Source organism: Echiichthys vipera, assembly GCF_963691815.1.
Source record: "Echiichthys vipera genome assembly, chromosome: 1".
Classification (NCBI taxonomy): Eukaryota; Metazoa; Chordata; class Actinopteri; order Perciformes; family Trachinidae; genus Echiichthys; species Echiichthys vipera.
The window spans coordinates 22310102-22335416 of record NC_139826.1 but is presented as its reverse complement, the minus strand read 5'-3'; the positions used below and the strand labels follow the sequence as shown (position 1 = coordinate 22335416).

Here is a 25315-nt window from a genome sequence, read left to right as displayed (position 1 = left end):
ATCATCGTATAATCATTAGTTGTAGTATCTTATGCAGTAAGGTGCTTGAGCTCACTATGGCTTTTATAGTGGAAATATGAGTGTTTGGAAAACACTGAACATTTCAGTGGCTATTAGAGAGGTGAATTACGTTGATTATATGAATTTACAAATGTTCATGTCATTTTTTCCCCAATTAAATTTAATGTTGCCAGGCGATACACCAGCCCAACCAACTGCTACTCGATCAAAGCTGTCAGTCACCCATTTTTCATGCATTTAATAACTAATTACAACCAAACTCATCAGAACAATTAGGACTTGAACAAACATTGTGATGTATACTACCTAAAATGACAGAAACCATCTTTGAGAAAAATGTATTTGACAAGGGTGTGTTCAAGTTGTTTTGTTCTTTTCTTTTGGGGAGCCATAAAGCGGTCCATCTTTATATCCAGTCTCTAGTTTGTGTGTGTGTGTATGTAGGATGTGAAGCACAATAGAAACAAAGAGAAATACAATATAGCTGACGGCCACAGGACAAAGAACCAAACCCATAGCCCTCATGTGTCTCCTTCTTGTTTAAATGGCTGCTGCGGCATCCACACCACAGTGCCGGTTTTCCTTTCACCTGAGTACTCCGAGGTCAGCTGGTGCTCCCCAGATACAGACACTCCTCTGTGAAACTACTTCCTCCTCCTTGACTGCTCTAAATTGAAATTTCACATTTCTGTATTGCCTCGCTGTTTTGCGAGAACGTTTGAGGTTAGTTTGAAAATTAGTCTGTGTCCTACTCCCTTTGGGAAGGTGAAAAGGGAAAGGGAAGAGTGGGAAATTAACATTCAGAGCTGTGGGAATAAAAGTTAGCCAGTGTGCAGTTGAGAAAGACAATGTGTGTATACTTTTATAAAGAATCCTCTATCAGCCTCCAACATTTGAAATTACTTTTCTAAACAAAAGGTTAGTATTAAAGGTCTGACAAAATGTATGATATAATGTTTAATGTTGTTTTCTATATTATGTGACAGGGGAGTGCTCGTCTATTGTTGTTATGACACAAGAGTTTGGTTTCAGACAGTCTCACTCTCTCTACATCCACAATAAACAAAAAAAGTTTACATGCAGGTTTCGGTTGATAGTGGCACTTCAGAGCATCTATGTAGCTTTTAAAAGTCACTGAAACAGAGACCGAACAGTCACTTTAAAACAACAACACCATTTTGAGCGGCCGTTCTTACATAAATTACTGACACTCACTGTCAATGTGAAAAATATTAATTGGCACTGCTGGCTGCCATTTGTTTATTCTGCCCCTCCGTGGTTCACTGGCTGACAACGCCGTGCATCAGGAGAACTTTACAGCAGGGTGCTTTTGACAGCTGCTGTACCCAGAGCACAATGGAGTACAATGAACAATGAATCTGAAATGGCTCAGGCTTTATATAGCCAATAGTGATCAATTGACTCTGATGCTGATCCAGCAGACTGGATCAGGCTCCACGACTCAAGATGTTGTTGAGTTCTTTGTTACCTTGCTGATCTGGGTTAATTCTTGCATTATATTTTCTCCTTCTCCTAATGATGGAGTCTACAAGAAACTTAAGAATTGTGAGAAAATGTTCCTCATTTATCTGTCTAGTCATAAGACAGTATCTTCTATCTTTTTTCTGGCTAGGTAATCTTTTGAAATTATATGAACATGGTAACATCTAAATTGTGCCATTTGATTTCAGTAAGTAGAGCCTTCCTGGGACAATTACAGTAACATAGATACATTGTCATGTAAATACTGTATATAAAAGTATTGCAGAAGAATCATATATATCAAAACTACTACTAATAAAAATCTACTGCCATTTAAAAAAAGTGAATTGAAGCCTGCCTTAAGGTATCACTGGTCATGCTGTGCAGCTACACCGTACAGGTGCACACTTGGAGTAGAACAACTTCTGATGGGTTTGTTTGTGTCCATCAAATGGTCCATCTTCCTCGCTAGGATTTCCTTTGACTCTGCGGCTCCATTTCCTGTTTGTTGAATTCCTTTTTTCCCACAGCACCTCAGAGAAAGGGGGGCGTTACAGTCCCAGGTCCTCCTGTCTGTACAGGAGGGGTCGGTCAGCGTGTCTGTACCCACACAGGAATTTACTATATTGTGTTTCTTTCTGATGTTTATTCAATCAGGGGAGCTTTGCAAATGCTGCAATAGCTTGTAATATTTACAGAATTCCCTCGATTTCTTTGGCTCTAAACATCGTTATATTTCTCTAACTGTGCTGCAATTAATGGTCTGATCAAAGCTTTCATTAACCAGCAGATCATTGCAAATTTGATTCACATTTTCATCAGCTGCATGGTTTTTTTTTCTGAAAAGGGAAAACATTGCAAAAATATTTGTAATGGGTCAAATTTGGAATTCAAGAGAGACGGTCCCCGCAGCTTTTAAACTGGTCGAGATGAAGCCTGAACAAAAGGCTCAGTAAACTCTCTTTGAAGAGTGTCTAATTACTGACAAAAGCACCTGGACCTCTGCCAGATCTCATAGACTGGTTAACAGAGGCTTGTTAATAGGGGTCTATTGAAGATTTGAAGCTCTTATCTATGTGGTACCTCCATGCCCTCTACTGTTCTGTTTCTTTTTATTCTGTGGTTGTGTGCAGTTGGTTTTGCTTTAGTGTTTTTGTTTGGTTAGTTGAAAAGAAGAGAAGGAATAAGGACAGACCTAGCAAAGCAGTGAGTGGCTCCCGAAACATTGAATGTGACTATTACTATAGCAAGAACAGTAGTAGTTGTACCATAAAAACTTTAGCACTGTATCAAAGTAAATTACATAGCCACTGATCTATTCTGTTCCTTTATTGTTATGACACTTTATTTGAGGCTTTGACCTCACAGGGAGGATGCTATGTTTGTATAATGAAGAAGGACAAAGAGCAGGGTGGGACAAAATGATGAGGGAGGGGAGTCTATTTGCTCGGTGGTGAATCGTATCTGTTTGAACATTATTTCTGCAAAGGAACGGCCTGGAAGCATTAGATAGACACAATTTTCCATTTTCAAAGCCATTTATAATGAAAAATGCAGTTTGTCAACTTCTGGGCTCTGTGTTCTGTCACAGACTATTAAAGAATTTTCAAAAGACACTTAACATGAAAACTGCAAAATAGAAAATGGAAATGTTTGTTGTTCCACTCCTGCCAAAAGTCTGCTCAATATGGATTATGAATTTGGAGCTATAAAATATGACTTTTGTTTACTGTGAATACGGAGAGGGAGCAGAACATTTTTTGGAAGTGAGGACTTTGATCCAAAGTTCAGTTTGATATCCAAGTTGTTCATTTTACAGTCAGTAGTCATTGGTATGCTATATTAAAAGGGATTGATAAGTAATGTAAGGGTGCTATTAGGGAGATATATCCCTGTATTAAGTATTTTTTGCACTTTATAAAATGATATGTCTACCCACAAATGGAACAGAAAGTACTCAGATGAGGTAATTGCTGTACTCGTATGCAGCTTTCAGGACGTTTTTTTTCCCGGGGTTAACTGATTCAGCATCCCCATAATGTGTTTGTGAACACACCCAAGCCCCTAATCTGTGCCATCTTTCCTGATGACTAGGACTAAAGCAAAGGCATGTCCTTGCTGTGCTGTGATGGGCATTTCCTTGAACTGCGTGCAACATTAAGACGACTGGCTGCACAAATTAGTGGCAAATTACTGGTGTCACTGAGGTGTCTGCAGCTAAAAGGAGCAGAAACTGTAGCTACTGTACTGCAGCTAATGTGCATGTTTGCTGGAGATATGTGTACCATGATTAAGCGGTCATGTTATTACATGGTTTTCAGCCTGATCCCGTAGCTCGACCTTAAAGGGCAAGTGGAAATATTTCCTTTTTGAGGAGCAAATGTATTTAATATAGATTCTGAACTGCAATTTAGATTAAGACTTGCAGTGTTTATTACAGACGAATCAAGTGTCAAGGACTTCATTTTAAACAATCTCATGTAGTCGTTGCACCAGTCCGTCTTGTTACACAAAGCAGCTTTCCTGTAAACAGCTCAAGTGTGAAAAGAAGCGGTCACATTGTCGGGAAAAGCGTGCACAAGATAACAATGTGACTTACTTGTAATGTTTTTTTATACCGTATGCAAAACAATACCAAGGGAATTAGAAGCTACACAATGCTCTGCAGTGATAATGAAATGGTTTAAAGAGCATTTGATGCAACACAAGCTACACACAGTGCAGTAAAGAGTCTGTTGCCTGGTACATTAAACATAACTTCCTGTGTTTCCCCAGATCAAATATACTGCACAAAAACTGTGTCTTTTTTCTCACGAATCCTGTCCTGTTTAACAGAATCAGCCTGGGCACTTCCCACAACAGAGACCTACCCCCTACGTATGTGAGAGAACAAGAGGTTTCATACAGGATTTCATGTGCATGAAAAGCAGAAGAGAGGAAATCACACTCACACCACCTTATGACGCAGGAGAAAATAGCTTTTTTCTATCTGACTGAAAATCACATGCACTAGTGTAATGACACTGAATTTGAACCTGCATACAACTGAATCTTTGTCACTTGGTCAATACAACTATAACACCAATAACACCAAGAAGAACACCAATATTAAAGCCTGACTGAGAGAAGCACCTCAACAACAACTCTCCTTCTTGTTGTCTGAAACTAATTAGATATAGTAATAATGCTACTTAGGAATACCTTTTTGTCAGACTTGAGGGATAAATGGCTCCTTCTAAAAATGAAATATTGATTAGATACGTATTTATTGATTCAGCGAAGATGAGATTGAGAAGCCGATATGATGGCATTCATTTTAGATTTGATTCAGTGCTACAAAAAGCAATATTGAAGTTATTTTTGTCCTCTGAGTAGGACTTGCCGGTGTACACATCACAGTAAGAAACAGAAACGTCAATTTTAGTATTATATATGGGCACTAAAGCTTCATAACAGCTCCTGACCAGTTGTACATTTTTCTGAGACATTTATTTTTTCATTGTGTCTGCAAGCGAATTTACCAGAATAAAACGCAGAAGTAGGACACAGGCATTTATTTTTTGAATGTGGTAAATAAGATAAGATTTCTTATTCCAAAAGCAAAAGACCCCAGGCTGACAACATAAACTCAGAGAATAAGTTAATACTGCCAGTTAACCTTTTTTTAAAAAACCGACTTATTCTTTATGCATGGTCTGAGTGTATACAGTCAGGGTTCCCTATGGCCTGAAAATGGTTGCCTACTTTTTTAAATTTCCCATTTCCCACGTTAGGGAATATAAATATCTGTGTTTGTCAGCAGTAGCTCCAAAGTGTGCTTGTTAATTGTGGAGAAAAAAAACGTATTGTGTGTAAACTGCCACAGCTGCCCCTCACAGGGCTGACCTCATCTTCCCAGTAATACTCAAATGAATGGGGGTGGAAACGTCTCCTCTACTTAGCCTCACCAGTTACGGGAGCGAACACAAACATGAACCCACACACAAACCCCTCTGCCTCCTTGAAGTGAAATTATTCCATTATGCTGTCATATTATGGTAGTGTTGAATTGACATCGGTTCACTGTAGCAGCTAATGTGACCTTCATTGCTTCTTTCCAATTTTACTCTTGTGTCTCTGGGGATCTGCAGAGGCGGAGACAGAGAGGTGCACTGTGATTTGGTTGTCCTTCACATCAGGTGCGCCGTCCTTGCGGCAGGCAGTTCTGTCTTCCTTCTCTGACATATTTTTTTTCCCTCTTCTCGTCTACACGGGCGTTTTTGCTATACAGCTCGCACAGCTCTGCAAAGGGAGTAAGATGCAGGCGTATTTTCACTGTATGCATTTTGCTTCTGTCAACACTTTCTGCAGGAGCTCGCACTTTATGAAATCCTGCTGCAGACATTTATGTTGTCAGACTAGAATGAATTAGTTTCTTCTTCTGTGGGTATATTGTTAGTGTGCATAGATGTTTGTATCCAAAAGCAAAATAGATCCTAGTGCATCCCATTATACAATAATCTTGGAGTTTTAATTAGTCCCGGGCTGCTCTGGAGTTCATCAGCGAGTCTCATTAGTGAGGAGTCCGTGATACCCCAGTGCCTCTAATCTTTCTCTGTCTGCTGTTGTTCCGCTGAGAATTTGGATCTCTATTAATTCATTTGACACGGTGACCCTTCTGTCCAGCTCATAATTATTTCATGTTCATTTTTCTTTTTTTCTTATTATATATAACAGTGGACAGTACATTTGTTGCAGTAGCGTATTTTTGTTCACCTCACCTCACCTTTTTGTTTATATTCCTAAGTTCTACATGTGTATTTCTATGTTTAGGTGACTTGGGCTGAGCAACAAGTGTCGAAACGGAGGAAAAAGAGGGATGCTTTCGTAGAACCGATAGATCCCAAGTTCAGAGACCAGTGGTACCTGGTGAGTATGAACGCTACTGAACACAAACTTCATTAAATAAAAGCCTGTGCTGTGTGTTTTGTGTCCACCTGTGGGACATAAGTCAGTGCTGCACACTGGTTGAGCTTCTATCCACCTAAAGTCAATACATGTAATTAAATTTGGGGCTGTGATGTTCGTTCCCCCGAGTCAAAAGACAAAGTCGTATAAATCCAATATACTGCCTCATGCGGAATGCTGTTGTGTCTTTTGTCTTGTTTGCAGAACACGTAGCACGAGTCTGAGTGACTTCACCTTAGGGGTTTAGCCTGAACAATAGCCCACATGCATACACAGAGCCTCTTTGAATTGCATGCTTTTTTGAAATAGCTGGTTTCCTTTAGTCCATATAGTGACAAAGAGAGACTGTGGAGGAAAAGACAGAGGTGATTTACCTTGAAGTGCTCTTGTTGTCAATTGATTGATTTTTCCGTGTGACCTGAGGAACATCACTGATACATTGGCCTGTTAAAAGCAGCAATAACACCCCCTGAGATTTTCTGTTCGGCTCCGCTCTTCCTTACTGTGAGGGTGCTTCAGGCGGAAGGAAATTCATGATGATGTAAAACCGACTTACAGCACAGGCATTTTAAAAAACTGATGATGCAACAGTGGCAGACACTGAATAACCCAGCGTGTTGGAGTAGTAATGGGCAACTTGAAAGGCAATTGAGTAGATAAGAGCCTGGTTGTATAAGATTGTAACAGGCAGGTTTTAGTCACCAAAATACCAATAACTATGATACATATAGATATTTCAAACTTGTAGCCAAAAGGTAATAGCATTCTTAAGCCCCTTTCCCACTGGACAAAAAAACCCCACTAACATCTGGCGCTGTTGGGTGGAAAAAGGGTATTAGTATCTTCTATCTTCTGCAATGTATTTTCTCGATTAATCCTTTAGTCTCTTAAAAGTTAGAAAAATAATGCTGATCACAATTTCCACAGAAAAATAGTTGGCAACTATTATGACAATTGATTAATAGAAAGTTATTTTTATGCAAACACGGCAGACAATGCTGTTATTATCATCTCAGATATGGAGATGTCCTGGTTTCCACTGTTTTGTATCATATTGACTGAATATTGTTGGCTTTTGGGCTGAGAAAACAAAGACATTCCAAGACATCACCTTGAACTTTAACAAACTGAGATGGAGATTCTTTACTATTTACTGGCATTTTATAGAGCAGTCCTAGATGTTTTTGAATTTGTTTGTCAAACTAATAGTCCAAAACTAAATTTAATACAAAAATATGACCAAAGACCAAAGAAAAAGGCAGCAAATCCTCACAGTTGAACAGCTGAAATTAGCAAATACTTCATATAAACATAATACAATGTTTAGGATTTTATTGCTTGAGAAATGACTGAAATTAGTAATGCATTATCAAAATACAGTAGTTGCTGATGAATTTTCTTTTGACCAGCAAATGGATTAATTGACTAATTATTGCAGCTCTAGCATGTTTGCATACATAAAGAAATGACAAATGTTTAATGTTAGTAAACTGTTAAAAAATATGACTTAAGCTACTGTGCTGATATTTATGAACATGATTCTCCGTGGTCCTTTTTAAGGAAACCTGTGTGAGTGGAAAACCTGAAACTCAATGTTGAGTTCTATTTATAAGTGTGTGGGCATCCCTTGAGGTTGCAAAGCTCATTAAAACACCAAAAGACATGAAAAATGGAGCAACAACTTTTCTATTCTGAGATCCTTCCCACCAATGGGATCAGATGAGCTTTGAGAGAAATATTAATGTCACCATGTCAAAAAAGTGCAAGTGAACATGATGGTTGTTAATACAAACACTTTAGCGAGTTAGGTTTGCATTAATCAAGATGAATCTATTGATTGAGGACAGGTCATATACTGCACAAATATCTACACTTTGCCGAGTTACAAAAATATATATTTTTCTCTCATAATCCAAATATATTCTGTGTATTTTAGATGTTCAGAAGTACAAAGATGTGGCAAAGGTTTTCAGGTTGCAGGAATGTTCTGCCGCTCTCTTTCCCAGCAGGAAAAAAGTCTGTGCCTCATTAAAACTGAACCGGACCAGAGGAGAGTGTGGGTGGGTTCTTTAGCAGAGCGTCCTTGGTGGACAGATGCTAATGGACAGCATCTGCCATTATAATGAATATTTAATATTTTTCTGATATTTATATAAATTATGACACATAAGGAATCATGTGCAAGCCTCAAAGCGGATAAACTGTACATGTGCAGAAGGAAAGCTTACATTAAGGAAGAAAAGGACTGGCTTGATAAGCAATATTCAAAATGAGATACAGCACCTGCCTCTCAGATTTATTATACTCTCAGCATGTCAGCCAGAAAAGGCCTTCAATTTAAATCAGCATTGCAGATCCCAGCCTTCAGCTTTAATTGATTTTCTTCTCATGAAATCAGACACATTATATTTAACCTGCAGTAACAGCTTTGAACTTGATGAAAGCCAGACATGGCTTTTGACCAAAGGTCAAGTAGAATGTCAAAAGAATATCAAAAAGCATACAGAATGATCCAGTTCACCTGTGCTTAACTTGATTAGTTAATAATAAATGCAAGCATGACCTTGATGCTTTGAGAATAGATATACTCTCTCTAATCTTGCAATACCACCTAGCCCTCATTGAGGATCTATAGCTTTTCACTAAGGAAGAAGGGAATTCAATAAGCTGCACTTTATTCCTCGTGTGAAAACCAGAAGGTATGTCTGACCCCGCATTTTTTTCCTGCTTCAAAACGGAACAAGCACCACGCCATCTTGTGTTGCTGCGATTGGTTGTAGCTCTGTCTAATTGCTACCAGAGGCCCGGATGCTTAAGTCTAAAGTACTGTCTTAAATCATTGCCTTTTTTTATTTTAGAGTTGAGCCCTTCAAGATATAGTTACAAGCACAATCTTGTCCGCACTAATGTGTCTCTTGGATCAAATTTTTTGTCTTTCTCCATCCTCAGTACAACAGCAACCACCGTGACTTGAATGCCAAATCTGCTTGGCAGTTGGGCTACACAGGTAAAGGGGTGGTGGTGTCCATCCTGGATGACGGAATAGAGAAGAACCATCCTGACTTGGCGCAGAACTACGTGAGTACAACTCATCAGTGTGACAACATTGTGATTTCTATGGAGAGGCTGTTTCTGCAGCAGCTGACAGAATGAAGATAAAAACAGAATAAACAGATCAGATTTTGAAATAAAGAAAATGTTGTCTTTGTGCTAAAACTGAGCCGTTATTGGATTTAAAGAATCATTTTTGTGCAGACAGATTTTTAGGTTTAAAATTAAGCTGATTTGTGAAAACTTCAATGAACCAAACTGACTTCTGCATCTGACTAAGAGCAAATCTTTGTCTTTATTTAGGACCCGGATGCCAGCTACGATGTGAATGATGGCGACCCAGATCCTCAGCCTCGATACACACAGCTTAATGACAACAGGTAGAAATCTGCACAGATAACAATTTCCACTCTGCTCCGTGTCTGTTGGCCTGCCCTGGAAACACCCACCAGTGTTTACTAAATGCTGGCTGTGAGAAGGACATGTCAGGATTAAATTGCACTAGTTCATTAATTTGTCCCCGGCATAGTCTAATTGTTGACAGCTGACATCTAAATAAGCCTATGGCTGGAGCACCATTTATGGGAACAAAACTAACTAAAAGCCATAATCTATGGGCTTTGCCCAATAAATTGAGATCTTTTGCCATTTAGCAGTTTTTACTTCCCAAAAATGGGCAATTACTAATTTGAATCCCACAACTGAGAGATTGTGGATTTGCTTTGGCCTCTAAAATCACACAGGGCATTTCTTTAGCCTGGGTAAGTCGAGGGAATCTACACACGGATAAAGGTAGTATGTGAAGAAAACCGCTTTATAGCAGTGGCCTCTGCAGATGGCATTAGGAGTTGTTTGCCACCACAGTGATGCCTTGCAGAGAATTGATTGAATTAAGTTCATCAGCATTAATGAATCTGAGCAAATATTTTGGCTCTGGAGGGCCCCCGCTTGTCTTCCTTCATTCCTACCGCCTGCCTCCGATCTGAATTTAATTTCTGATTTGCTGTAATCTGCTGTTTGTGGGACGCTGGCCTGAGAGTTGTTTATTTTTCATCCTGAGGCTCATCATGATTACTGGTGATAGGCAGGCAAGATTATAGTTAGGCAGGGATGAAAATCAGATGTCCCCAACTGAGACCAGGAGCAGGTACCATGAATATGAACGCCTGAGGGATGCAGTCAGAGCTGCACAATGGCCTATACATACTGTAACTATGCCAATGCTGTATCAAGTGCTTAAAGGCTTTGTTGAACATAAGAGGTGGAGGCTGATTGTAGAGAGTGTGTAATTGTTTTCATACTCAAAATAGAGAATACTACTCAAGGGCAGAACCACACACACGCACACACACAAATAATTATCAGTAAAGGTTTTGCTGGAAACAGTGCAAACACTATGATGTTGCTTTCTAATTCAGCCCAATGTTTTAAAGATTCTTTGCCATTGCCTCAAACTGTTTTTTACCAACATAGCTCAACAAGACTCTAAATGCTGGAATTTTTTGTGGAAGAAGAAGAATGTGGGAGAACATCCCTCCAGCTCCACAATCTATGCCAAGGCACGCTTAAGCTCTTCTTGTGGCTCACAGTGGCCCAGAGCCCAGCTAAGACACTTACTATTGATGTTTCCTTCCGTTTGGCTGTTCCTCTTTCCAACCCTTGCTCACCTCAGCCCTTATCTTTTGCCACCCAGCTCTCCGTGTCTTCCTTGTGGCAAGACCAGGTCAGAGGGAGCGTGCGTGCGTGCGTGCGTGCGTGCGTGCGTGCGTGCGTGCGTGCGTGCGTGCGTGCGTGCGTGCGTGTCAATTAACAGTGGGCTGGTGTAGAATGATGCATGTGTAAACAACCTGTGGGCGGGTACAAAAATGCGCACAGTTGTGTAAGACTGTGAGTGTCTGTTCCCTGCAGAAAGCCTAACTCTGTTCACCTCCATAAGGCTGTCTTTCTTTACCAGCATACAGGAAGAAACGAGGATGGCTCAGTAGCAATGTGGCCATTCACCCTCATGTTTATCTAAGACGGCATGGGATCTAGATGTTTCTCTTTCCAGAGTTTCCTCTGCCTTCTATCAGGATGGTTTCCAAATGTGTATTTTCTGAATTAAACCTGGCTAAACAGGCATTAAAAGAAAAGCTAAATTAATTGCCTCCTTATTAAGATTAACACTAGCTCGCAACATATACTATGGCAGTCAGAATCACACTGTTCAACATGCGCAATAAAACAAGGTAAACGTACTCTGCACAACAAGGGCCAGTTCACACTGACTACACATGTCAATTCAGAAACATTGAATGTACAGCAACAAATACAAAGACAGTACTGCAAACAGCAGGATGATTAATTTGCACCTGACCCTACATTAATCTGTCTGTAGACATTTTCTTCATATTCCTTTCTTCAATGTGCTCTGTGAACATCGCCAGCCCTTTGTTCTGAAGACCAGCTCATTAATAACCTGGCAGAACCACTAACAGACTAAAGAATGAACAGGGTAAAACAGTTGTTGAGATTTACCTTTGAGGTTCAGTGCAGCCCTGAGACTAATGAACAGCAAACGCCACTATCCATGGCCTATAAAAGCCTCAGTGATTTATTTTTTTATATTATATAAGCTAATGTGAGAGAGATTAAACAAGAGAAGGAAAGATGTGCCAAACTGTGGGCGAGAGGTGGGTGAAGATGATAAAAGATCAATGCAATGTTGGAAGAGTGCATATGTCACAATACTCCAAACATTATATGCATAAAAGGTTGTACTTTATGTACAACTTGGATGCCTTGCTGAAATCATTTTTATATAAATGTTGAGCTATTTCAGTTCAGCTTTATTGACCCACTATGGGAAATTGTTCTTTTTGTCTTTTATGTTTCTGTTTTTTGGTGACATGTCCTCTTGTTGTAAAGTCACACATTTTATGCATCACAAACTGCAGTGGCCACATCACCCATCACCAATCACACATCACATGGCACCTTAGCTGATGGCTGTTTCGCAGGAGGAGAAAACCTGCAACATCAGGGGCAGATTTGTACATAATAAGCCACAAAGCGAGTTTTGTGCCATTTTCTTTTTTGTAACGCACATTTAGCCCAGTGCAGGTTTAGTTAAACACTTTTCCCATCTTTGCATTACACCCACAGACACTGTTTAGATGCATCTGTATGACAATAGCATGTCTCTTTAGCAAGACTCCAGAGAGAGGCGGTTTAGGGTTTGCACAGTTATAATGGTTCTGTCAGCTGTGGGTATGAATACTGATCGTGTTGTTGGCCTCGGGTTTGCAGCCGACTCGAGTTGCTGTAACCTGAGTTAGTCTCTGTGCCTAAAATCTGCCACAGGGTTTGTTCTCACTGTAATCGGAACAAGACTTTTCTGAAACTGCTCTTTGTTCACATAAATCTCCTATTATCACCACCATTACATATGACAATGTTTCAGATTCAAAAGCCTTTTTGAAATGTATTCAACACTTTCCTGTTTCCTTTTGCAGAAGGGAGCGACTTTTTCAATCAAGTTTTTTTGAGAAGAATGAAAGTGTTTTAAACAAATAACACGTTGCTTACACTGCAACTGCTGTGGTGAGTGCGTTGAGATGAAAAAGGTAAAGGACGGTTTACATTATGTTAGCAATGTGGCAGACACCCACGCTAATTGACTGTTGTCATGATAAGGACAACGCAGTGGTGCATGTAATAATGGAAAGCTTTTTTACAGTGATGTTTTATTTATGTTAACATAGGACTGGGCGATATGAAGATATTTATTGTCAAAATGATCAGCACTTACTGATCCTTGTACATTATGTTCATCTTGCACTAAAGTTCTTGATAATGAGAAAATACTCAGTACTTCTCGTCTTTTAAGTATCTTATTTACAGATGATTATACTGTAAAAAAAAAAATAGGCTTTACCATGTGGTTATTTCATGAAGACTATTTATTCATTTAATTACCAGGAAAACATGCTAAATTGTGATATATTGTTATCAAATGACTTATATTGGGGTAGAAGATTTTGGCCATATTGCCTAGCCCTATGTATGTAGAAGTCAATATTAATTTTTTCTCAATTACATTTTTTATATTCTATACAACTCTTCATAACAAGCATATCTGAAAGGGATTTTACTAAAAAAATATCCAATCAAACGCCAATCTAACGAAAACAAGAAAAAACAACAACAACAACTAAACTACTCAGCAACTTTTATATCTAGCAAATTTGTTTTGTTTTAAGATAACCACATGGTCATGCATGGGATCAAAACAGAATTTGATCTATCGTACATCCTAAAACCTATCTTGTTGTATGGTCTGCTGTGATATATGACTTCTTGACTTAGTCCTTACAGCATGCTTGAGTTGGCTCACACATTTGTTGAATGATCTCAGGTATTAGAAGGGATAGTGAGCATCTTTCCTGAGCGCAGTTGAGAGTCAAGACTTCTCTGTTATGTAGTAACTGAATGAAGAGAGCCCTCCAGTGTGTCAGGGAATCTATTAGGTAGATATTACGGCAGTGATCATTAATCCCTGTGACTTGTTAACAATGCTGTACTTGTAGTGACAGGCAGCTCTTTGTCCCTGCAGACTTTGTCTGGGAGTGATTTCACTGGAGCCCTTCATGTGATGATCTCCTGTGCTGGTAGCTCCCTTGGGCATCTCATTGTGACTGATCACCCTCTTGACGTATGGACTGACACAGTCAAAGTTTCTAATTAGCTATAGTGTAATTCTGCATTTGTGGATTTGGGCCGTAAACTAGTAAAATCTGTAACATGGGTGCCATTTGTAGAAAAATAAATTAACAGTAATAACCAATTTAATGATGCGTTTAATTGGGTTATGGCTGTGTATGCATGCATGTAATGTTACTGTGATGTACAATGTCTTATAAAGGTCAGATCAGGTCCAACGTTTTATTTTGTATAGATCAGCAAATCAGTTATCGTTCTTTTGTTAAGCATTTCATCGTTTCACACTATATTTTACTTTCACACTAATTTGTACTGCTGCTGGGCTGCCTTCATGTGGTTTCACACCCTAAAAACTAATCAGTTTGATCCTACCAGTTTTAGTTTGCCATGACAGCGATTACATAACATCAAAGTTTCATAACCATTAAGAATTGTAGAAGCTGCGATATGTAACATGTCCAGATTCCTGCATTGTTGCCCTGTGAAAGCGAATCTTGTGAGTCAAGTTGTTGGTGTGTGCGGTGAAATCTCCTCTTGCAAGTCACGTAACAAGTATGGGTGCAAGCTGGCTTGTTTTGTGTGCAGGAGAGTCGTGCCACTTTCCTGAATCGTAAAAATGTCAGGGAGAACTGACACTCCAGCCTTATATCTGCCAAGACAGCGCCTTAAATCGGTATCGCGGCAGCATTTTGGATATCTTCAAAACCAGGGAGGTATTGTAGAAGATGGATAACCAATTTGCAAAGTGTGTCGTCTAAAAGTGACTGCAAAGGTTACAACACTTCAAGTATGCTCTAACATCTTAAAGACAATCATCCACCCCTTTATTCTCAAGTCAAGGTGAAAAAAACAAAAACGTAACTAGCAAATTTAATCTCACTAAGCTGGTCTAAACAGTTTAAACCCGGCCGGGAATAGTTCACAACGTGTTATTGTAAACTTTTTGAATCTTCCGGGGATATGTAGTTACCTGGATCTAACGCCAGTTCTATGAGTACATGCAGAACCCTCTGCTTTCAATATAAAGTATGCTTACATGTTTTATGTGCCGGACCAAAAGAGTGCTTAGGTGTCTTTTTCCTTCCATAGTGTCGAATAATAAACACCTGATTAATAATTGTGAAAGCTGTGAAACCGTGATATTTCCTCTGACAACAATTGTGAAATCAAAATCTCACATTGTGACATCCTTACTCGATAGTAGGGCCTGGATGATATGAAATTTTTGAGACGGAAACAGATTTTAGAGGGGGAAAATAGCGGCCTTTTTTTTTAAAGATAGAATAAAAGTACGCCTTTTCTACATAGATTTTGCACAAATATGTCAATAGTACTTAGAAGGTTGCTTTCTAAAACTTATAACTTTAAGAAAGAATATTTAACATTATTATACAAAGCAGTTCTAGACATGAACACAGAAAATAAAGAATAAATGATTACTAACAAAGACATTTCTAAATCACCCCTAACATTGTTTTCTGTATATGTTCAGTAAAACATTCATATTGGAAATGAATGCTAATGTTGCCAGTTTTCTTAATGGTAATATGTGTCTCTCGGTTTTCTATGATTTAATATAATATATATTACATTAGAGACTCCTGTAAATCATGTTGGATAAATGGCAAAGAGCAGTGTTTGACCTACTGATGCACTCTGACCCAAACACTGAGCTGGAGCACTAAAAGAATACTTTCTTGTATCCATTTTATCACTCTCAGGAAAGCTCACTCCCAAAAAACCTGATTATGCAAGTACTTCTTGGATAATCGGATTCAGAAACTGAGAGCTTTACCTCCGTGACAACATTTGTATGCTGTGAATCAGTCTACCATCTAAGTGACTGTAATGAATGTGTCAAAAGAAGATTTGGGAAAAAGACTCAGTTGAACACTGACGGTAATATGCCCGTACATGCCCGGCATCCCATCTCAGACACCTGAGCTGCTCCTTATCATCAGCTGCATCACAAACAGGGATGCTGAAGGACATACGACTCCTAAAGTCAACAGGCCAGCATTTCCAGGAACGACGAGATAAGGTAGAGATAAGCTAGGAAAATGGTCCAGGTGACGTTTGTGTGTGTTGATGTGTGTGTTTACTTTCGTTACGATAAGGATGTTTTTATTAGCATGCGGCAGCTGAGCCTCTGACTCCATATAACTGACGCCCTGTGACACGTTAGAGACGTGGTGCCACTTTTGACTGCGGTATTGCCATTAACCTTTCACCCTTTCGGCTCATCAACGCGTCTGAAGAGATCTCGAAGGACAGCAGAGAATTTAAAATACTCTGACCCTCTGTCATTAAACCTATGTCTATAATATAAGCTGTTACGTCCCCACTGCTAATATCGTCCCCACTGCTGAAATGTCAGCAGTGTAACTTAAATGTAGGTGATAAATAATTCATTAATAACTGATAAAAGTAGATTTGGCAAGCATCCTTCAGGTTACATGTCCATATTCTGACAGCAGTTATAGCCTGTTGAGTTGAGGGGGATGTTTGCCGCTGATGTTGTGTTTTGATTCTTGTGTTTTTGGTTTGGCTGGTTACCCAGATTCCCTTAATGGAGGCCTGCTGGCGTAAATCGTTCTTTCAGTAGTGAATTTCCCCTATTTCTGTTGTTTCCTGATGTGGTACGGTGTGCCCCTGGCTCCAGCATTCCTGTCTGAGAATGGCTGCACTCCAGTGGGGATTGCGCCATGATTTGAAAGGCATTAAGAGTGCGTATCCATCTGGCAGAGCAGGGGAATGCACCTGACTGGAATGTGATGATCAGCCCCTCTTTACCAGCTTCTTGGGTCTCTACACTGCGGTGCCTGGAGCTAGATCTTACTACAGAGGCTTAGGCTTAATAAAAGACCCACTGTAAAATGGCAGATCTAATACACAGTTTCCTCCATGTGAGACGGTCATATGTCGTCTTATTTCCCTTGACTTGATTCAGGCTCTGTAGGCATTCCAAGGTTACTAATGCTAGAAGGACATAGATGATGTACATAGGTATCCACTCATTGAATTGAACTAATTTAATTGAACTCCTGAATGTTTTCTTTTGGACAAATGGGAATTCAGATTTATTTAAAGGAATCAAATCCAAGAACGTGTCTCCATGAGTTTGTTTTGTCTCAGTCTACAGCTCGACCTTGGTGCAGGAGGGAGCACATTCTTTCACAAGCAGCCGTTGTTAGACATGTTCACTGCTTTTGTTTATATATACAGTAAAATGCCTTATCATTGTGTGAATGACACAAGGATAAATAGTTTCCTTAAACATACCTCTCACTTTCTCATTCTCACTCCTCTCCAGACATGGAACACGATGTGCAGGAGAAGTGGCAGCAGTAGCCAACAATGGGATCTGTGGAGTCGGTGTGGCCTACAACGCCAAGATTGGAGGTAAGGTCAAATAAAAGCAGGCGGATGATCGATTTCTCTCTCACAGGGGCAAACCTGGGTTTCATCTCAGTTTTCCTTTATGACTGCCAGAATAGTTGAAATACTTGTTCCGCAGCACCAGTGTTATTTTCAGCCTATTTCCCTGGCACAGCATGCCGCTGAATCTTTCTGAGCATTACCACAGTTGTGATGAGGATTGCCAACTCAGTGTAACGGTATTGTTTTTGCATGGAGTGACAGTGTTGAAAAAGCACAGTGGTATGCCGCTTCTGAAATGATCCAGTGCTATAGCTTTTAGGGAATCTGTGTTAAATTAATGTCAGATTTACTGCTCTTGGCTTGTATACAACTTAAACAAAAATGGCTGATATAACTTACTTAGATCATTTTTTGTCGTGTAGACAAAACACTTTTATCTACCCTGGATGTGAAAGGAAGAGCCTCAGAGTTTGACAGTCCTAGTGCAACCTTGAAAATGCTGACTTTATAATTTGTGGAAGGCAAAACACTCACTGTACATTCAGTTGTGAAGCTTTGTCAGACGGTTTAAGTCAGATTGTCAAAATACACATTCCAAGGTCTTATTGACGCTCCGCTGTGACACCCCCCCCCCCCCCCCCCCCGAAATAACCCTCCAAACAAACAGTATAATGTGCTCATTTATGAGAACTTACAAAAATATTGCAAAATATTGCAACATATTAATTTGCTCTAAAAAAGGATTTTGCACCCTGTTGGGTTGTTTTGCTTCTGCCTTCAGGGAGGGAACAGTTTTTTGCCTTTTCTGTTCCCGTTCTTCAAAAGCAGCTTTTTTGATATAAAAACAAACAACAAAGTTGATTTGATTTTTTTTTTCTTTCATCTTAAAAAGCTCCTTTTATTATTTCATGATATTTTTATTTTAGCTTTTTCTCCCATTATTCTTCTAAAATTGATGCCTCATTAAATGGGCTATCAGGATTCAAGTTAGTTGTTGTTATGGTCACATCATTAGTAAGCATGCACATGTTTTAAATATGTAATTGCTTATTTCTTATTCCTGTGAGAGGATATGCGAAAAATGTCAGACTCCAGGAATTTTAAAAGCAAGAGCCGCTTCATCCCAGTGCATGCTCTATCTCATCAACTCAGCTTATCTCAATAGTCTCCTGCCTACTTTGAGCTCTCTTAAAGTTTGAACCCCCTCTGTATAGTTCTAAAACTCTTTATGATCATTCCAGATGGTGAGTGATAATATACCACATGGCATTCAGCTTTTCTAGCAAAACAAGTGGGCTGTGTGTGATCATGTAGGTGGAGCAGGAGGCGGCACGGTGATGTGAAAACCCTCACATGCTTTTATCCACACTCAAGGCTCTTTCAATCAACGGAATGAGTCCAAAACAAACAAAAAAGTCCTTAAGCATGTTTGTGACACTAAAGCAAGAAAGAAGTGCACTTTTGTGGTCTAAAATTGTGTCTCAATTGTGTTAATCGCTCCTCGCGCTGCTAGCTCTACAAAATGTGTGTCAAGATAAACCTTTCAGTCAAAATCCAACATTTGATTTTCTCTGTGAGGTTAGATGACCATCAAATATCAAAACAGCTACACGATTTAAAAGTATGTTTCAAAACTTTGTCACTCAGTACGCTATGTCACCTGACTTCCAGGCCACTTGCTCCGAGTGTCCGATATAGACATGGATGTTGTTGTTTTTTTACACTGGAGTCAGTTGAATGCCCGTTGTGTCTTATACAGAAGCTAAAGGGTGTAAAAATGTAGCAGTTATTTAATTAAAATCTTATTTTTAAACGTTTGAATTCTATTTTTCAGCTTTGAAACCAGTGGCCAGGGAGAATATTTTGGGTGACAGTGTGCAGAGGTAGCACTGCTCAAGCTTCTGTGACTCCTCTGTGCTCAAGATCACTTGCCCACTTGACCCCATGCCACCTGCCATACTGTGGCTCATTATTCAGCCAAAAGACACTTTTGTGAAATATCTCCACAGTAATTTCAAACACACATTTGCTGTCTTAGTTCTTGCAATATTTAGTTTGTCTGAGGTAAATATAGTCCTTCAGGTGAACCAAAAAAGTATGGGGTAACTGATCTTGTCTGTTCAGAGCTGCTATCCCTGAAGGACGCCACCTCAAACCGTCTGAATCTGGTCAGAAATTGACATTTTCCTTTCGTTATTGACTACTGTATCTATCTGTGGCGTTGTTTCAGTCATCTCACCAATGATATTTAAAGAAATAGTTTAACTCTTTTGGATGTACACATATTGGCTTTCTTTGCGAGTTAGATGAGAGGGTCAGTAGCACTAAGCATTAGTCTGCAGCTTCATATTAAACCTCATCTAGTTGGTTTTTCACGTCCAGTCCTTATGCTAAATATAGCTAACTGGCTGTAGCTTCATATTTGCTGGTATCGATCGATTAGAAAATTCTAAATTTACTATAGCTTTAATATGAGATATATAAGCTTGAACCTTGATGAATAATAAATCTTGGCATGCAGTATTTGGGATGGACAGATATTTTGGGGACCATAGATACTTGAGTCTCTTCAACGAATCACATGGGCCTCTCACAAAAGTGCTGGCTGCCATGGAAACACTAACAGCCCAATCCCTGTTTGATGCTTTCGGAGAACTTCAAAGAGCCAGTGCAGCATAGAGTAACCTGACCTGCAATGCATCAGAGGGGGAAATTAGTCTGTTTTTAGGTGTCTTTCCTCTCTCTCTCTCTCTCTCTCTCTGTGCGCGCGCTGATCTCCATTTGCTAACTTGTTCACTTCTCTTGACATACAGTAGGAGCAAGTCAATTCAATTTACATTCAGACAGTTACACCAATTTCATCCAGACACACAGAGAAAGACAACTAATGTTGCCTTTCATCTTTTTATCTGATTTTTCTGTCTCAGAAGTCTGCTGCACACTTGAGTAGGCGGTTCACCCACAATGCAATTGATCTCATTACATTTCAGTCCTTCTTTTTTCAAACCCGTTCTTGTGCCAAAGCAAATCGAAAGAGATTGCGTTGATTTACATGGTGGGGTCCGTCAGAACGGCACAGTGGATGCACCAAAACGAATACCACCAGCATGTGCTGCACTGCTGCTTGCGAACTGTACAAATTCACTTAGACAATGTACAACAATGCAAACAAACATGTAAATATGCAGATCAAACCACACCACAGCAGCAAAGTTTTGTCCCTACACAGGTCTGAACATGAGCACAGTCAGCTACAACTACAGAGCTTCAACACCATGAACTAAAAGACTGAGCTACAGACTAGAGGAAACCGGATCCTGCATGACTGTCATTACTTGCAGCACTATTTGCATGTTTCAGTGCATCATTTTTTTGTGGAGACTCAGATTCAGCATTTTGTTCTTTTAATGTTAGTGCATTCATAATAGATAATAGGTTTTTCCACTACAAAAATGATGCAGATTATATCAAAATGGTATTAATCCCTACTTAGTATATACATGTATGTAACATAGTATGTATGTGCTAATAAAAACTGTTCTGTTTTATGCAGGTGTGCGTATGCTGGATGGTGAAGTGACTGACATGGTTGAGGCCCAGTCCCTCAGTCTGAATCCCCAACACATCGACGTCTACAGCGCCAGCTGGGGCCCAGAGGATGACGGCAAAACTGTCGACGGACCTGCCAAACTTGCCAAAGAAGCCTTTCTGCGCGGAGTTACAGAGGTGTGTGTGTTTGTGTGAGACAGAAATTATTTACTGCCTGTGTGTGGCTTCCTTTCAGCAGTCAGTAATTGAACTGTTCAAGCATGAGAGGACACAAGCAGGAAGAACAAAGCAATTTTGACCCTGACTATTATGAATGGAAGGGAATGTCCTCTAAAAGCCGCCAGGGAAGAAAATCTTGGAAAAAGAATAAAAGCAGCCCTGACAGAAATTAAGTATGAAAAGTTTTTCTTTGAATATTCATTGATAGATGAAGGGCACACTTCTTAAACTGCCAGCTCATCTTTTATCTCTGAACTCTTTCAGTCAGGCAGTTTGTGTTTTTTTTACATATTTTTTTATTTTTATTTCAATCAAACGTTACAGGACCTTTGAATTACTTGAAAAGAATTTCTAATCAAAGTCTTCCAAACAGATTTTAAGAGCGTAGCTTTGCAAACTAGTGTATCAGCATTTAATCAATCTGAAAGTTAACCAAAAAGTGACCACGCTGTCACGTTACCAGTCCTTTTGTAGCACTTGTCTTAATTCACATGACTTTGTCAGATATGTAAAATGAACAAGTGAACAGATTAATAGGCATACAGATCACACCGCAGGCTCTCACATCTGAACTCCATGAATAAACGCATCCATCCAGCTCACACTGACTCTTATTATGGAGCAGTAGGATTCAAGACAGATGCCTTAAAGCTGGTTGGAACCGCTGACACTGACTACTAGGATAATTGCCACAGTGACAGTGCTGTCAGATGGTAGTGTGGGTGGTGCATAGCTGGGTTTGATCAATACAATAAAGTGGCTCTTGGATGAAAATTACTGCACTTCAAAGGCTGAGAGGTTGTATGATTAATCACAATGAACTGTTGTGCCTTTTTCTATTGCATTGCTGTCATGCAATATTTAGCTCTTTTTAATTTACTGAGTGACCACCCAGCCTCTGATGTATGCTGCGTCTTAATGGGCCTGTTTTTAAATGAGCCCTGAAATTAATTTGCCTTCCTATAATTGGGATTTTTATGAAAAATACACTGAGATTTTATACTTTTCTGGATAGTAGTGGCATGAATGAATGAATGAATGAGTGAATGAATTAATTAATTAAAGATTTTGTGGTCGTTTTCTTTGTGTGTGTCTAAATGTACTGTACGCTCTCCAGGGTCGTGGTGGTTTGGGCTCCATCTTTGTGTGGGCTTCAGGCAATGGAGGGAGGGAAAAAGATAGCTGTAACTGTGACGGCTACACCAATAGCATCTACACCCTGTCCATCAGCAGCTCCACTCAGAATGGCAACGTCCCCTGGTACAGCGAGGCTTGCTCTTCCACCCTCGCCACCACCTACAGCTCGGGGAACCTCAACGAGAAACAGATAGTGAGTCGTGTCTTTCTCTCTTTCTCGCCATGTGTCCTTTACATTTACTGTGTGTCTGCGGTTAAAAAAGGTGAAGTTTAACTTTGTCTTCAGCTTCTTGATAACTAATGAAACATTTGGAGGACAAACCCTTATCCAGGCTGTATCCTTGAATGTGTTGAACACATTATCTTCCTTCTAAAACATTTACAAAGCCACCCCAAAGACATTTTGAAACCTGCATTGTTTACATCCTTATTTACTTGCTTTCACTCTTCACTTTCCCCACATTTGCTAGCACATTGTTGTATTTCTTAGATTGTTACTTTTACCTGTATATTACTGGAATAGTGTGAAGCCATTAGCAGGACGCATCACTCAGGTGTGTGTGCACAAGACAAACAACGCTGGCACCCACTGATATAAAACACAGCTCCATGGTTCTAATGGTCAGCAACTCCTCAAGGTACCTTTCAATCTATAGAACATTTCACGGATGTAAACAGATACATACATATGCTCCCTATTATGTTTCTTATTGCAGTGCAAGGAAACTGTAAGAGAAGAAAGATTTGTACGAGCTTTATGGAAACAGCAAAATATGGTTAAACTTCCTCAAATGCACATACAAGTTTTTATGCTTAATGATTTTTATTTTATTATGGGGCTTTTTTACCTTTTGATAGGACAGGAGGTTAGTAAGTACTCATCCTTCAGCATAAAAGGACAACAAACATGAACATTTTGATAGATAACATCGGTCAACATCACGCAATACTATGTTAACTTCTATATTATGGAATTGTTTTTCAGTTAAAGGTAAAACAGGACATATTTGATGGGTTATAGTGGGACTTGCCATTTCCGCCCCATTAACTTCAATAGAACAGGCACCAAAGCGACGCTCTGAGGAGCAATGACCGTTCCTTCTGTTAGAGGTTCCCTGCTGCAGTCTTTGTGAATGACATCACTGACGAGAAGTTAACAAAGACCCCCGCTGTTGCTTAGCAATGGAATTCCTTCGAAAAGGTCTTTAAAGTTATTTATCAAAGAAAAAAGCCTAATGTTAACTGGTTTCAGCCTTTCAAATTCGGTGATTCAGAAATTATTTGCTGCTTTTGTCTGTTTTTTTTTGTTGTTAAATATGTTTGTGGTTTGCTCGGGTAGCTTGTTGGGCAAAATAAGACATTTGAAGACGCCATGCTGGAAATTGCGATGGCAATTTTTTCTCTATTGTATCGGCAATTGATCAAACAATAAAGAAAATCATAGATTAATAGATAGAGATCTGTACTCAACAGTCAGTACATTAATATAGCAGCAAACAAATATCTGCTACCTAAAGATACAGAGCAGAGAGAGAAGTCACTCTTTCTCTGTGTGTGTGTGTGTGTGTGTGTGTGTGTGTGTGTGTGTGTGTGTGTGTGTGTGTGTGTGTGTGTGTGTGTGTGTGTGTGTGTGTGTGTGTGTGTGTGTGTGTGTGTGTGTGTGTGTGTGTGTGTGTGTGTGTGTGTGTGTGTGTGTGTGTGTGTGTGTGTGTGTGTGTGTGTGTGTGTGTGTGTGTGTGTGTGTGTGTGTGTGTGTGTGTGTGTGTGTGTGTGTGTGTGTGTGTGTGTGTGTGTGTGTGTGTGTGTGTGTGTGTGTGTGTGTGTGTGTGTGTGTGTGTGTGTGTGTGTGTGTGTGTGTGTGTGTGTGTGTGTGTGTGTGTGTGTGTGTGTGTGTGTGTGTGTGTGTGGGGGGGGTAATCTGAGCTTTTCTGTTGTTTGTTTTGATAGCCGGTCCAGCCGCATGCTCATGTTTTTGCATGCACACATAGCGCCTTGTGCAGAGGACTGTGACAAATGTATATTTTTTCAGTATTTCGAGTACACTTTAAAAGTCCTGTTCTGTCCGACCAGCCGTTCAAAACGAAGACAAAATGAAAAACAGAAACAGCCTCCATGAGGAGCTGGAACCACAATTATGTTTGCAGTGATTAGCACTAGCGCTTCACAGCGAGAAATATTCAAACTCGCTGGCCAACGTGACGTGACTGTGTAGAGTTTGCATGTTCTCTTACTGTTAGAGTTGGTTTTCCCTGGGTTCTTCTCAGTCCAAAGACATGCAGGTCAGGTTAATTGTTGACTCTAATTACCTGTAGGTGTGAATGTGAGAAAAAATGGTTGTCTCTCTCTATGTCTGTCCACCTGTCCAAGGTTTACCCCGCCTTTGCCCAGTCTCAGCTACCAGCCCTGCCACTGGAGCCAATAATGATAAGATACGATGAGTGCCAACAGATAATGGATGGATGGATGATTGATTATCGGAGTAGTTTCATATTTATTTTTTATCTCAATGTGATTCATGGAGTAATTGTTTCTGTATATACAACACATTCTGCAGCTTTATCCTAAACCGCCTGAACCACGCCTGACTTATTATTATGAATAGTAAACGGCTAAAACGCCATCTGGCAATCTGTTGCTTCTTAATATTCTTGTCACAAATACAAAATCACACACACGCACAGTCTTTCTTTTTCTAGCGCACAGTCTGGCAGCCAGGCCAACTAGACGGACAGCTTATGACATCTCTATGACATGTGGCTGGTCCCTTAATACTTCATTTAATTGTGCTGTCACTCATGATCCCAGGCATGAAGAGATGGAGTAGAAA

At 39.7% G+C, this 25315-nt stretch overlaps 1 protein-coding gene across 2 annotated transcripts in view; it reads left to right on the top strand.

The window, feature by feature from the left end:
• Positions 1 to 25315, top strand: part of furina (furin (paired basic amino acid cleaving enzyme) a) — an 80496-nt gene that overhangs the window by 40304 nt on the left and 14877 nt on the right. For both annotated transcript variants that reach the window (XM_083912482.1, XM_083912481.1), the window contains exons 4-9: positions 6316 to 6411; positions 9400 to 9528; positions 9805 to 9881; positions 17516 to 17604; positions 21137 to 21309; positions 22469 to 22681. In XM_083912482.1, coding sequence (XP_083768608.1) covers positions 6316 to 6411; positions 9400 to 9528; positions 9805 to 9881; positions 17516 to 17604; positions 21137 to 21309; positions 22469 to 22681 — 777 coding nt within the window. The remainder of the gene's footprint in view (positions 1 to 6315; positions 6412 to 9399; positions 9529 to 9804; positions 9882 to 17515; positions 17605 to 21136; positions 21310 to 22468; positions 22682 to 25315) is intronic.